Source organism: Macrosteles quadrilineatus, unplaced genomic scaffold, assembly GCF_028750875.1.
Source record: "Macrosteles quadrilineatus isolate MER2022 unplaced genomic scaffold, UCM_ALF_1.0 Scaffold_1__1_contigs__length_201487025, whole genome shotgun sequence".
In the NCBI taxonomy this organism is placed as follows: Eukaryota; Metazoa; Arthropoda; class Insecta; order Hemiptera; family Cicadellidae; genus Macrosteles; species Macrosteles quadrilineatus.
Genome location: NW_026542594.1, coordinates 96,725,623 through 96,741,324, shown reverse-complemented (window position 1 = coordinate 96,741,324; position 15,702 = coordinate 96,725,623). Strand labels below are relative to the sequence as shown.

Sequence of the window (15,702 nt, the reverse complement as noted above, 5' to 3'; positions counted from 1 at the left end):
AGAACCAACTTGTTTAATTGAAACAGCTGTTAAGATTCATTAATTCCATTTCTCATAAGGTTAACATGGGAACCTTTGCTCCAGAGCCACTGGGGTGGAGCCCGGAAGGATTTTTGGGATAAAAATATGCCTATATGTTAATCGGGAATATGAGCTATCATCATGCCGAATTTCAGCCCGATCCGACCAGTAGTTTTCGCGTTTACTTTTCCCATACACACAGACACCACCTCTTTTTTATAATAGTATATATATATATATATATATATATATATATTTGAATTCCTTATCCCTCCAAGTGTCCATAGTAATGGTATTAATGTCAGCCCATTTATTGCGCAATCGCAGGGTTTTATTAAAGACCTTAGAAATTTAAAAACACTCTAAAGTATACTGTTTTATATATCATTTTGTTTGGAAAATTATGGGCTTCAATGTAATATATAAAACATTACAACAATAATTTTCAACAATTTTTGTGGGGTTTATCAAAAATTATAAAATAAATGAAAAAAATTATGTTTGCGCTCAATAAATTAATAATAATTTTAGGTTTACAAATATTTCGAAATAGCCACTTTGTTCTAAATTTTATGAGGATTCCAAAAATATAATAATATAAGGAAGTAGGTTTGCAAATAAATAAGTTATGGGTGAAAAACAGATTTCGTACATTTAGCGTTAGCTAAGAATACATAGCCTAACCATGGCTAGGAATCTGGCTGATAATTTACATCAATATCACTACCTACTTCTTCAGGATCATCAACCAGCCCTTCAAAATCACTTAAATCTTCTTATAATGCACCACGTTTATCACAACTTTTTATTTTTAACACTAAAACAATGATAAACGTAATAAAACATATCAGTCATCAGTGCGAGGTTAACCAAGTTGTTTACAAATACGCACGTCATCTGTCTGCTACAATATTTTTGGAACAAAAATGAAAAGCGTCTAGAAACAGACATCAGGAGAAAGCTTAGAATCTGCCGAAAACAATGATACCAATCTCGATCCAGTTCAATCTGATTCAGTCAGTCCCAGAACCTTCGCCGTAAAAGATGTTTGTGTGTCGCTTAAGCGACACATAACACCACGGCGGGTGTTTTGTGCGTCGATTACGTGATGCTTAACACTCGGAGGGTTATTAAATTCCTTATTACTTGATTTGGAAGTCTAATGAAAATAGACTGAGCGTGATAAATTAGATTAGCAATAAAAACCGGAATCTTACCCCCTGTCCAAATAACTATCGTTTAGGCAACTGTAGATGTTAGTGGATTTTAACCCCTGGAATTTTACCCCCAGATTTTTACCCACCAGAATTTTACCACTGGCCAGATAAAGATATCAAATCAAAAATCACTTTGTTCAGCTTTATAAATACATTATTAGTGGTAAGAATACTATTCCCCGAATGGACTGCAAGTCCGTGCTCGAGGGAAGAGCTCTTACCAGCAGGAAATATGTTTTGGTTATTGTCCATAGGTAAAAAACATGTGCTATAAAACTGTGGTAAAAACTGTTTATAAATAATGTGTACATCTATACTTAAATACGTATCAGGATACGTATATATATAGCATATATATATATATATATATTTATATAGCATATATATATATATTTATTAAGAGCTCCTGATACGTATTTAAGTATAGATGTACACATTATTTATAAACAGTTTTTACCACATATGCTATATATATATATATATATATATATGCTATATAAATATATTGTATACTAGAATTAGTTAACAATAAACAGCCTTAAGCAATAATAAAAATATTAATCTATGAAGAAAAATGTATTTTGATAGCTATTATGGCGGTGTTTGATGTCAGAGATTAATTTAAATGTAAGGCGAGCAAATTATATTGCGAGATATTATTGAGAATGATTAATTTTCTTCTTTCAGTTATAATTTAATAGTAAACATTTTATTTTTAAGTAGCCTTATCTGAATTTATTTGTAATCTCAACTAAGCATTTATCTCTGTATGCATATCTCTGTTGTAATCTCTGTTTTGCATGTAACTAAATGTAATCTCGACTAAGTAAACAGGTTTCTCTGTTTAGTTTTGATATTCGGGATTTGGGTTTGGGGCCAACTGTTGTGTTAATATGTATGTATAATAAACTGAGTATCTCATTTAAATGATAATTGGGTGAACTCTTCTTAAACGATGTATTATATCACCGTGGGAAATAGTTATTTGTGCAACTAGTGAGCAAAGTGAGCAATTGACTCACTCGAGAGAAATCCTTACTCACGAGCCGTAGGCGAGTGAGGAATGGTTTCTCGAGTGAGGCAATTGCACTTTGCACTCGAGTTGCACATTATATTTTTCCTACAGTTACCATAAAACAAATAAATTGGCAAAGAAACGTAACATATTTTTACACAGAAGTGATCTTTTAATATGACATTTAATGTGAAGTGACAAATACAACAGTACAACAGCTGACCAGCTGATTTACAGCCAGTGCTGCCAACGTATTTCGCGCACATACGACCTTGTCTGCATGTTACGCGCTCACTATTTTGTCCCTTCACGTTGCAAATCTGGAGTGAGACAAAGTAATTAGAGTGAGACAATGTTAACATTGTCTCACTGATGAGTGAATTGGCCACTTTGCTTTCTCAAATCAGTGAGAGAACATGTACATTACATTGTTAGGTGACTGTAGGAAAAACAATGTATTTTGTTTCTGTTGTACAATAACACATGCCTTTTTGTTTCTTCAGGCACAAACCATGAGGTATATTTATGGTTTTTACTGAGAAAGGTCATCAAAATACCTGTTGTAAATGTAGTTGTAGGCATCCGGTACAAAGTATCCGACCAATGGTTGTGATTGTGTTGACTACTGCAAGGAAACCCATATGTTTGTATATACATATCAACCAACAGTTGCCCCAAAAATCGAATCCTGCAACTCGAATTTTAAAATCAAAATTAAAAACCTGTTTGATTAGTTAAGGTCACTGATAAATTAAGATAGGCTACTTAATAATACAGGGTGGGGCAATGACAGCGCCCCAATTTATAAACAGTACAAACTCAATAATATTCACCCTATGGATATAAATAGCACACCAAAACACAGCTTTTCTTTTGCCATTTTAACTTAACAAAGTCATTTTTTTTATTTCTTGAGAACAAAATCCTACAAGTGACTTCATTGTCCTACTTGACATTCCTTTTTAGCCACTTGAAACTCCATCAAATACTCCTCCAGCATTTCTTCAGGAATCACTTTAGTTTTTGGACTATCCTTAGCTTCGGTTCAAGCAAATCTGTGGGGTGACTTTGAAAAACCTAGAACGTCAAGAAGCTTATTAGAACAACCCCCCCGCCTCCCAAAAAAATTAGCCAACGTAAAGCTTTAAACAATAAAAGCTTCATGGCAAATCTCTTCGGACTTTGAGTTACTGGGACTCATATTCTTTTAACATTTGCTGGTGTACAAAGAGTTTTGCGGCACCCACCAATTATTATTTTTTTGGTTTAAGCAATTATCCTAAATAATTTTTTCCAGTTCAACATTGTTTTCCAATCTGGAACAGCGCCATGTTGACCAAGGATGGAATACGGTCCAAACAATCTCTGTGTGTTTGCACAAGAACCACTATTGTATAAATAGGTTTCCACATCAAAATCTCAGTGTTAATAGCCTCAGGCATAATATTTACTAAAATGGCATAGTTTAATTGATATTTTAGGCACAGCTGATCATTCATTGTTGCAACAACTAACATGTGACAGGTATAACAAATTGTAGCGTTCTCATTGCCTCACCCTGTACAATGATTACTATTAAATTAAAACTGAAAGAAGAAAATGAATCATTCTCACTTATTTCTATATCTTGCCAGGGAGTAAAATTCTGGGGGTAAAAATCCGGGCCGTACATTTTGAGCTGACCTCATGAAGGGGATAAAAGTCGGGGGGTAAAATAAAATTACGGCCCATACACTCTCGGTTTTTATAATTTGATGTGTTCTGATTAAATTCACAGCTGTGAAAGTATGCCTTTAATTCCACCTTTAATCCATCGAACTGATGTTGTGCAACTCGAAAGTTCGCAGCCGGAATTTTACCCCCTGGTTTGTGACGTCAGTTTTGCCCAGGGGGTAAAATTCCTGGGGGGATAAAAGTCCTCTACCCCATTTTTTTACTAAATTCTGTTTATAAAGTGAATATAAGAAATGGGACCTCTTGTCGTTATGGCGAAATAACATTGAGCGACAAGAGGTCCCTTTCATCAGACCGTGCAGAGGCTAAAAAAATGATTTATTTCGACCTTTTACATCTTAAATTCAATATTTTAACCGATACTGTCCTGTTCTATGTTAAATGAGGTATAACAATTGAAAAAAAAACTAATTTCAATGTTTTTGACCTTATAATTACTTATATCGGCCGTACTGAAAATTTTGCATCGCCGACAAGAGGTCCCTTTTCGCTTTCAACACCACATATATAGAACCAACTCTTTCGGCTTACTTAAACAATTACTGTCCAATTTGGTAATTTCAATCGTCAGGGTTGCATCAGGATCGTCTAAACACACTGCACAAGCACTATTCTCATGAGAAGGCTGCCTTGCTGGACTCGGCTTGCAAGGAGAGAGCAACGACTACTACTGACAATGAGTTTGCCTGTGAATTCCTGCAGACTGTTATCTTTGACATGAACAGCCGCAACAGTCTGCAGCATAGAGCAAGCACTTCTGCTGCGGCTGCAAAACAAGATGAGCTCCGAAACCAGGTAATCATTTATTAAAATACCGCCTTTAGGTTCTAGAACACAATAGACAGCGGAATACTATGTTTTTAAAACAAAATTGTTTACTTTTCATTACAGTGTACCGGGTGTCCCCTTGAAGAGGTCCCTATTTTTTAATCAATATATTAGACGCACCGAACACTCTACAAACCTGAAACTCAACAGTACTAACATACACATATGTAAAAGAAATACCCTTGAGTATCAGTTAATTCTGACACATTATGACAAAATGGCGGGATATCAAAGAAATAGTACCTTTACCCTAAAGAAGTAGGTTAAGCCTTAAAATATGATTGCTGATTTTGTTGTTTTTTTGGTTTTTCCACAATTTTGGATAAGTCAGAAATAATTGAGACCCGGGGGCAACACCTTTACTTATGTGTTAGTCACGACTGTAGAATTTCAAGTCTGTGGCGCGCTCTATTCGTCTGTCATATCAATTAAAAAATAGGGACCTCTTCGTGGGACACCCGGTATATTATTATAACAGCCTAAATATCCTGAACAACAATTCTGCATTGGGCTCCCAAATTCATATAGTAATTAAACTATGAAATCTAAAAAATTGTTTTTGTCCAGATGCAAAGTGAGATAGAGAAGACAGAGGAGCAAGGAGGTCTGCAGATAGAAGCTGTGTGGAGAGATATTCAACAAGTGTTGAAAGACTACATCACAGACACAGCACCTAACCGGCCTCACTACAACGCTCTCAGAGCTAAAGACAAATCCAACACTGATCAACTCATCCGGCACTGTGAGACAGTCAATAAATACTCGGTAAACCCACAACCCATTTTTAAACTTTTTTAACTTAGTTGTATACATTAGATTTATGTATAAAACTTTCATAATGCCATTGTGGCAGACACAGAAGAATGAGGTAATATTTTGTTCGTTCTTGAGTGATATTTTTTACAATGAATTGTGCCTCAACTTGACGTAACCAGACCTTGACATTTTTCCTCCAAAAGGGCGGAATTTTGACTGTTAATTTCGAGAGATTATTTGAATTGGTTGGTAAATTGGGATCAGTGACATTTTCTTCAGTGTCTGACATTTTTAGGTCTAAACTAACCTGGTTTTGTTCTGACTGACGAAAGTTGAGGTTTCTTGGAGATGCTGTCCTGTCTTGAAGGATTTACTTTTATGTTGCTTCAATTATCACGTCGTTGGTCACCAGTGTGGTTAATGGTGATGTACAATGATTAATAAAATAATATAATTAGTATTTTAGAGGATTTATTGTCTGGACAAAAGGTACAAGATCAAAAGAAAGAAAAAGGTAAACAAGAAAAGTAAATATTAGTTAACAATAATTGCTAACATGTGTTTTAAGTTCAAATCAATTGAATACTGACAGATGGTTAGGGTATCTGACTCCATTATTTTATCCATCTGAGACTGTGTAGGTTGAAGATGATTTTGAAGAATAAATGCTGGTTTCAGCCGATCAATAGAAACGGTATCTTCACCCCGTGGCAATAATATGTTAAAATACTTGTCACCTCTTGAAACAACTTTGAAAGGCCCTTCGTATGTTGGTTGAAGAGGCTTTCTTATTGCGTCATTGCGAATAAAGACATGAGAAGAGGTCATGAGATCAGGATGGATGAAAATAGATCGTTTGTGATGATGGCGAAATGGTACAGGACGAATTGATTTGACATGGTCTTGAAGTCGAGCAAGTAGTTTAGGGATGTCATTCGGCAGCTTGGAGTCTTCAAAGAAATCAACAGGGAGGGTGATTGGTTCTCCGTAGACGAGCTGTGCAGGTGAAACTCCTATTTCTGGTATTATGTTTGAATGAAGTCCAAGCAGAACTGATGGAAGTTTGGAAACCCAGTCTGCTGTTAGTTGTGCTTTGAGAGCCGATTTTAAGGAGCGATGCCACCTTTCAATAGCTCCATTTGCAGCAGGATGGTAAGCTGTAGTTTTTATGTGATTTATGCCAAGCATGGCTGTCAATGATGAAAACAATTCACAATCAAACTGCCTTCCCCTATCAGTGGTAATAAAACGAGGAACACCGAAGCGAGATATCCATGAGTGCAAAATAGTGGAAGAAACTTCTTCTGCGGTGATGCATGAGATTGGTATCGCTTCAGTCCATCTTGAAAACCTATCGATGATGGTTAACAGGTACTGATATCCTCTTGAAGGAGGTAAGGGTCCAACAATATCAACATTCAAATGAGAGAATCGTTTTTCGGCAGTAGGGTAGGCACCGAGTTCACTAGAAGTGTGCCGCCATGTTTTACAGCGTTGGCAAGGAATACAAGTTTTGGCCCACAATGAAACATCACGTTTCAGCAAAGGCCAGCAGAATCTCTCTTGAAGTAGTTTGACTGATGCGGCAATTCCAGGGTGAGATAGATTATGAATGGAGTCATAGAGAGGTCTTCGGTAGGCATGAGGGATGAAAGGTCGTAGAGTTCCAGTCGAAGAATCGCAAATCAATTGAAGTCCATTATCAAGAATCATAGTTTTGAATGTAAATGATGATAAGTTGGATTGTTGGATGTGTTTGAGTTCATTACATACTTCTTGAGCATGAGCGATGTCTGTAAGTGATACAGTTGATGACAGTTCAATTTCTGTAATCCTAGAGCATGCATCTGCAGAAAAATTTTGTTTTCCGGGAATGTAACGGATATCAGTAGTGAATTGACTAATGTAGTCAAGATGTCTTTGCTGCCTAGGGGTCGCCTTTTCAGGGCGCTGTTCAAATGCGTAGCTGAGAGGCTTGTGATCCGTCAGAATAGTAAAGTGACGGCCTTCTAGGTAATGTTTGAAGTACTTGGCTGCTTCATATGCGGCCAGAAGTTCACGGTCATAAGTGCTATAGTTCTGTTGAGTTTTAGTGAGGATTTTAGAAAAAAACCTATTGGTTCTGGAGTATTTCCTCTCATTTGCTGGACAGAAGCCCCGATCGCGAAATTTGAAGCGTCAACTGAGAGGATGATGGGAAGATTGCTGGAAGGATGGTAAATCAGAGTAGCATTAGCCAGTTCTGTTTTCAACCTGTTGAAAGACTCTTTGGCGCTATCGTTCCATTGTATTTTGCTTTTGTCCTTTCGTTTGGGTGATGAACAAAGGTCGTACAGGGTCTTTTGTGTTGTTGCTGAGTTTGGTAGTGATCTCCTATAGAAGTTAACGATTCCTAAAAATCGTCTCAGTTGATCAACTGTGTCAGGAAGAGGATAGTTTAGTATCGTTTGAACACGTTCAGGTAATGGAAATATTCCACTTTTGTTGATTCGATAGCCAAGGAATGAAATCTCTGAGACAGAAAACTCACATTTTGATGCGTTAATGCAGAGGCCGTGTTTGGATAGACATTCAAAAAGAAGGCGAACATGTTGCTCGTGTTCCTGTTCAGACTCAGAAGCAATTAAGATGTCATCCAGATACGAATATGCAAACGTAAGGTCTCGTAAAACATGGTGAATGAAGCGTTGGAAGGTTTGACCTGCGTTCTTTAATCCAAATGGCATGCGTAAAAACTCAAACAAACCAAAAGGAGTAATAACAGCTGTTTTAGGTACGTCATCTGGATGAACAGGAATGTGGTGGTAGGCTTTGACAAGATCTATTTTAGAAAATATTGTCTTGCCTTCAAGCTGTGAGTTGAAGTCTTGTACATTAGGTATCGGATACTTATCCGGAACGGTAATGTAGTTAAGAGCTCGGTAGTCACCGCATGGTCTCCAGGTGCCGTCCTTCTTTGGTACCATGTGCAACGGACTTGACCAAGAACTCTTAGAAGGTCTACAGATACCTAAATCAATCATTTTCTGAAACTCTAATTTAGCCTGAGAGAGTTTGTCAGGAGCTAACCGTCTGGCTTTAGAGGTAACAGGTGGTCCATTGGTACTGATTGTATGGAAGAATTCAATGTCTGGTGTTTTATGTCCAGGTATGTCTTTCAGTAATTCAGGAAATTCATGTAATAGGTGTGAGTATTTACTATTTCGGCCAATCAGATAAATCTCAGAAGATACTGACGGTGATGGTGTTGAGCCACATTGAAAGAGGTTCGTTTTGTTGTCTATTAACTTTTTATTTTTGATGTCAATTAAAAGGCCGAATTCTGCTAGGAAGTCTGCACCAATTATTGGTTGTTGGACGTCTGCAATAGTGAAAGGCCAACAAAATGATCTGCAGAGACCTAGGTCAAGTTGTAAAAGTTTCTCGCCAAACGTGGGGATATTTGAACCATTAGCTGCATAAAGTAATTTGGCAGATGGTTTTGGCTTTTGTTTGCTATGTGCAGGTAACACAGAAATGTCAGCACCTGAATCAACAAGAAATTTTGTATTAGTCAGCCGATCGTAAACAAAAAGACGGCGAGGTTGATGTTTTGCGCTATCTCCCGCCGAATCAAGATAGTGCTGAGTTAGTTTTCCGAATTTTTGGACGGGGAAGAATGGTAGTTGCATGGAGTTGTGCATCTTGTAGCGTTTTTACCGAAGTTTCTATGGTACCAGCAGACAGATTTATTACGTTGAGGAGTTGCGTCACGGTTCTGATATTGGTAAAGTCGAGAACCAGATTTCGAACGGGAGCGTAAAGATGAAATTTGGATGGTTAGTTTGGTGATTTGGTTTTCTAGGCGAGATAATCTATCAGGTTGTGAACTTGTTGATGTTTCACCTTTCAAGGAATACATGTGCTGAGAATGAGTGGGAGAGTACTCCATGATTTTATCAGCCATGGTTGCTAGATTGTCTAGAGAGTCGGAGCTAGATGCTAATATTGAGCTGATCTGAGGGGGAAGACGTTTAAAAAATAATGTTTTTAGGAAATCGTCTTTAACTTGGGAACCTGCAAGAGTACGCATTTCCCTAAGAAACTGAGAAGGTTTTTTCGAACCAATTTCTAGTTCGTCAACCAGTTTAGTGAATTTTCTGCTCTCTGATTCTTCGAATTCAGAGATCAGGCAATTACAAATGTCTTGATAAGGTGTTTGGCTAAGTGGTTTCTCTAAAAGATCTGAAAGCAATTCGGCAACATCAGTATCAAGATTTCCAAGAATGAGGTAATATTTTGTTCGTTCTTGAGTGATATTTTTTACAATGAATTGTGCCTCAACTTGACGTAACCAGACCTTGACATTTTTCCTCCAAAAGGGCGGAATTTTGACTGTTAATTTCGAGAGATTATTTGAATTGGTTGGTAAATTGGGATCAGTGACATTTTCTTCAGTGTCTGACATTTTTAGGTCTAAACTAACCTGGTTTTGTTCTGACTGACGAAAGTTGAGGTTTCTTGGAGATGCTGTCCTGTCTTGAAGGATTTACTTTTATGTTGCTTCAATTATCACGTCGTTGGTCACCAGTGTGGTTAATGGTGATGTACAATGATTAATAAAATAATATAATTAGTATTTTAGAGGATTTATTGTCTGGACAAAAGGTACAAGATCAAAAGAAAGAAAAAGGTAAACAAGAAAAGTAAATATTAGTTAACAATAATTGCTAACATGTGTTTTAAGTTCAAATCAATTGAATACTGACAGATGGTTAGGTACAGCCACACCATCTATAGCTGCAACTACAAGCCTCTTTTGTTCACCATTAGAGAACTAAATTTTATTCTACTGTCTTGTACTGGCCACAATTATTTTTTCAACTTGACCATGACCAAAACTTTTTAAGTAGGTAAAGAATCCAAGGCAGTTACAAATTAAAGTTTTGTAAATCATTTATAACTTTCAAATAAAATAGCTGGCACACTTATATATCAATCACCGAGTACCTGTAAATCTTTTTTAACTTAGAGTTAATCATGTACTACCACAAAGTCTTCTTTCTACATCAATTACAATTCCATAAAAGCAAAAAATAATAATAATGTAATAAGCAAAAAATTTTTTTATAAATTAGTTTTAAAACCATCCCAAATAATTTGTTTCACCCATTACCAGGTTAGATTCACAAACTTTTACACTTTTAATAATTATTAACAAGTAAATATTTACGATAAAATCATACGTTACAGGACTTTATTGTGGATTTGAAACAGCAACTAGTTTCCATGCAGTGTTCACAATCGGTAAAGCTAAGGGAACTGAAGGAAGAACAAAGTGACTTTCTCGCTCAGTTTGACAGACTTAGACAAACTGTCAACAGCAACCAAGTCAAGGACCAGGCCAAACTGACTACCATGGCTGTGAGCAGCAGTGACGTCATCAGAGTATGTTACTCTCATTATTGATGAAGGCAAAAACAATCAGTAATGTACAATGTACTGTATTTCTGTATTTGAAATTCAAAACTTCACTTTGCTTAAGCTTTTTTGTGAAACTAAAAAAGTGGATAAGGTGAAGCAAACATGTGATACTAGCAGAGAACCCGTCCTTCGTACGGGGTTGGCATAAAGTATAAAATGCTTATTGCAGTTATACTCAAGTTTTGCGTTTGCAATGGGGGAGGACACAGTTTGATAAAATTTGCTTCTTTAAATTTACGTTATACTATAGTATTACACATCTACCATAGCCATAATTTTCTACCACTTCTAAACAATAGAGAAAAATAAATTATTAAAAATCCGCAAAATATCTCAAATCATTCATAAAATTAAAAACATAAACATGCCTGTAAACAATCCTACTTTGACATTTCTCATTGCGTATCACAGTTTTTTGTCGCTGCTTAGTTCAAATTAGCTGTTTTCATAAATGCAAAAAAAATATAATAGTGCTGCACCCTGTTGGTAATTTGTATAACTTTTTAATGCTTTTGCATATCATAGAACCAACTTTTTTAATTGAAACACAGCTGACTAAATTCTTTAATTCCCATTAAATACGAATACTCATAAGGTTAACATGGGGAGCTACAGAGCCAGTGGGGCGGAGCCCGAAAAGATTTTTGAGATAAGACTATTAGCCCAGGCAAATTAGACATATGCTCCCCAAAAAATCGTCTAAAGCTGGAAAGTGTTTTAATACCTTTTGGGGGTCCCAAATAAGACTCCTGTGAGTTTGCGACGGATTCTGACGTCTGCTTAAGTTTTGGGAGTCGAAAAACTATGAAAATTTTGCAATTTTTTCAGTTTTTCGGTTATAACTCCTAAATAATGAATCCTAAGGAAAATGTTGTTCAAAGGTGTCTTTTAGTGCATTAAATTCCGCGTCGATTGATGTTAAATAAGTCAAAATCGGCCGAGCCGTTTAGCCGCTGTAGCTTTTCAAAGTTGGGATATTTTCATCAAAATGGCCAAAAGGTTGATTATTTGACCAGTTTTCGACTTACAACTCCTAAACGACGCATGCTATACAAAAATGCGCCTGTAGTTAGTTTGGACAACACAAAATTCGGCGTAGAATTATGATTATGAATGACTAGATAGTGGTTTATTTCATTGTTATCATTCAGAGGTTTATCCAAGAATGTGTGAAGGGAAGGGTAGCAAGACCCCCTATGCAGTTTTAAATCTAATATTGTTGAAGGGGTTACAAAAATTCTAGGATTCGTCCTAAGCTCCCATTTATACGATCCCATCTCTGGACACTCCCGAATGATGTTAAGCGATTCTAATATATATAATAAGATATTACAACAAGGAAGATTTTATTAAATATAGCGAAAATGTTATTTTTTAGCTTAATAAACGAAAGATGGTAATGAGACGGATGTACACAGTTTTACTATGTATTTAGCCTATTAAAAAAACGATTGGGATTTTTTGTAGATTTTACCATATAACTTTTCTACTTCTCATCATTGGAATCTTAAGAATAAGGATTCATTCTTTGCTCTTATTGGTCTTGCCACAAATGGTGACATTCGGTACCATCTTTTTCGTCAGATATCGAATTGAGATAATCGTGCCCCTTGCAAGTCTTTCAGACAGTAGTGCATTATATCCCTGCATTTCATATGGAGCGAGTGTTGAAATTAAAGATGAGGAAAGAATAATTGGGTTTAGACATTTTTGTTATGTTTTTATCTACAAACTCATATTATAAAAAACTGCATAATTAATAATAGCACAGCTGAGAGAAAGAAAAAAAACATAGAGGAAAATTCTTTAAATGATAGATAAGTTAATCACATATCTTAACACTTTCCCTCATTTAAAGAATTTTTTTTTAAGTCATTACTTAAGTCCCATAGCTTGCCACAAAGTCTTAAGTCTTGGCTTATGAAGAGGTTTTGTCATACAATCTGCCAGTTGGAACTCAGCTGGTACATGGTTAACCTTGACTTGTCCTTCCGCTACAAGCTCCCTGATGAAGAAATGTCTAATTTTGATATGCTTTGTTCTTCTGTGCAGTGCCGGATTTAGGGTACTTGCGGCCCTAGGCCAAATTACTTGAGCGGCCCTCCCTCTGTGGTGGAAATTCCTTGCGATCGCGGAAGTAATAGTGAATATCTCCTATGCATCAAGGAGATATCATCATCAACACCCGTGATCGTGGATGAAATCGTAGACATCTTTCTTAAACCAAGTCAAAGCCATCATAGGTATCCGTGACCGCGGCAAAATCGTAAACATCCCCCGTGGGCTGCAACAAAGGGACATCATCCTCAGCACTCGCAACCGCGGCGAAATCGTCATCATATTCTGTGAGCTTTGACCTTGAGGACATCATTACCGTCACCCGCAACCGCAGTAAAATCGTGAACATCTCCCGCGGTCCGCAATCACGGGGACATCATCATCGACACTCGCGACCATGGCAAAATCGTAAACACCACCCGCGAAGCAGCAGTCACGGGGACATCATCATCGACACTTACGAATGCGGCAAAGTCGTATTGAAAACATCTCTTGAAAACTGAGATCATGAGGACATCATCATTGTTACCCGCGGCCGTGCCAAAACGTAAACATCCCACTCGGGATTGACACCTTTAGCCGCGGCGAAATCGTTAACATCTCCCGTGAGCCGCAATCACGGGGACATCATCATCAACGTTTAAAGTTTCTGTATCCATGATTTAAATTTTGTTTTGTTGTATATTGATGTAATTGTTAAAATATATGTGTTATATTTATGATAGGTTAAGTGTAAGAAAGGTCCATGTGGCCCTAACTTTTACAATAAATAATAATAATAAATCTTTATTGTCGTTTAGTAATATAAACATTACAATAGACAAGGTCAACATGTTTTGTTACATATGTTATATAAAATATTAAATATTCTACAGAAAATGTTAAATAAAGTTAAAAGAATCGACACTCGTGACAGCGGCTAATTCTTGAACGTCTCCCGCGGTCTTCGATCATGAGGACACATTACCGTCACCCTCGGCCACGGCTAAATCGTGAAAGTCTCCCGCGGGCCGCAATCACGGGGAAATCATCATTGACAACTCGCGACAGCGGCTAATTCTTGAACGTCTCCCGTAGGCTGCGATCATGAGGACACATCACCGTCACCCGCGGCCCGTGAACGTTTCCCGCGGGCCGCAATCACGGGGAAATCATCATTGACAACTCGCGACAGCGGCTAATTCTTGAACGTCTCCCGTGGGCTGCGATCATGAGGACACATCACCGTCACCCGCGGCCCGTGAACGTTTCCCGCGGGCTGCAATCACTGGGACATCATCACCGTCACCCGCGGCCACGGCAAAATTGTGATCATCTCCCTCGGTCCGCGGAGACATCATTATGGTCACCTGTGATTGCGGCAAATTAGTGGTTTAAATTAAATAATTTTTTTTATGAAAAAAATGTTTTTCTCAATCCTCTGCGGCCCCTTTTTGCTTGCGGCCCTAGGCCGGGGCCTAATCGGCCTAGTGGTAAATCCGGCACTGCTTCTGTGGTTTTCTGGGTTTTCAGCTAACCGAGTTGTTGCTTCGTTGTCGATGTTGAGAACTGGCACACTCTTCAGTGAAGTTATCTCTTCCAAAAGTCTTTTCAGCCAAACGATTTCACGACAGGCTTCACTGGCCGCCACAATTTCGGCTTCAGTGCTTGAGATTGCCGCACTCGATTGTTTCTGACTAAGCCAGGCGATTACTCCTCCTCCAAAATTGCAGACTACTCCCGTTGTAGAATGTCCGGTCGATGAGTCTCCAGCATGGTCAGCATCGCTGAAGCACTCCAAAACATGGTTGTTTTCTTTGGTCTGGTATTCTATTCCGTAGTCGATCGTTCCTTTCAGATATCGCAGTATCCTCTTCACCCTTATGAAGTCTTCGTGAGACGGGTTTTCAAGAGTACGCGATGCTTTACTCACAGCATAGGCTATATCTGGCCTAGTTGCAGTCATCAGGTACATCAGAGCACCAACAGCTTCTCTGTATGAAAACTTGTCTCTTGAGCTCTCTGCTTTCCCTGCTGGTTGCGTTTCATTCTCTTTCACGATAGGTGTTGGAGCTGGTTTACAGTCACTCATCTGAAAACGTTCAAGAATTTTCTTTGTATACGCTTTCTGCGATATTCTAACATTTCCGTCACTTTTCTGTTCTATTTCTAGACCTAAATAGAAAGATGCTGGTTTGGACGTGATTTTGAATTCCTTCGTCAGATGATCCATGAAGTTCTGAAGCATTCCCGTGTTGTTTGTTGCTATAAGCCCGTCATCTACGTACAGCGCTACAATCAGTTTACTTTTTCCATCTTCTTTCATGAACAGACACGGATCAGCATCACTTTTCTTGAATCCTTGAAGTTCCATGAATTTGTTGAATCTGGTACTCCAACAGCGAGGCGCCTGTTTCAAACCGTAGAGACTCTTGTTCAGCCTGCACACACGATCTGTACCATCCTTGTATCCTTCAGGCTGCGTCATGTAAATAACTTCATCGACTTGGCCGTATAAGAATGCGGTTGATACATCAAATTGTGTCAAAATCAAATGTTCCACTGCTGCTACACTTAGTAGGGATCTGATTGTGCTGAGTCTTGCTACTGGGCTGAAAGTCTGGTTGAAGT

General features: G+C 37.8%; 1 protein-coding gene across 3 annotated transcripts in view; it reads left to right on the top strand.

Moving 5' to 3' along the window:
- Window positions 1-15,702, top strand: part of LOC128992032 (dynein regulatory complex subunit 2) — a 127,977-nt gene that overhangs the window by 101,606 nt on the left and 10,669 nt on the right. For all 3 annotated transcript variants that reach the window (XM_054415588.1, XM_054415426.1, XM_054415510.1), the window contains 3 exons: window positions 4,559-4,782; window positions 5,383-5,580; window positions 10,804-10,998. In XM_054415588.1, coding sequence (XP_054271563.1) covers window positions 4,559-4,782; window positions 5,383-5,580; window positions 10,804-10,998 — 617 coding nt within the window. The remainder of the gene's footprint in view (window positions 1-4,558; window positions 4,783-5,382; window positions 5,581-10,803; window positions 10,999-15,702) is intronic.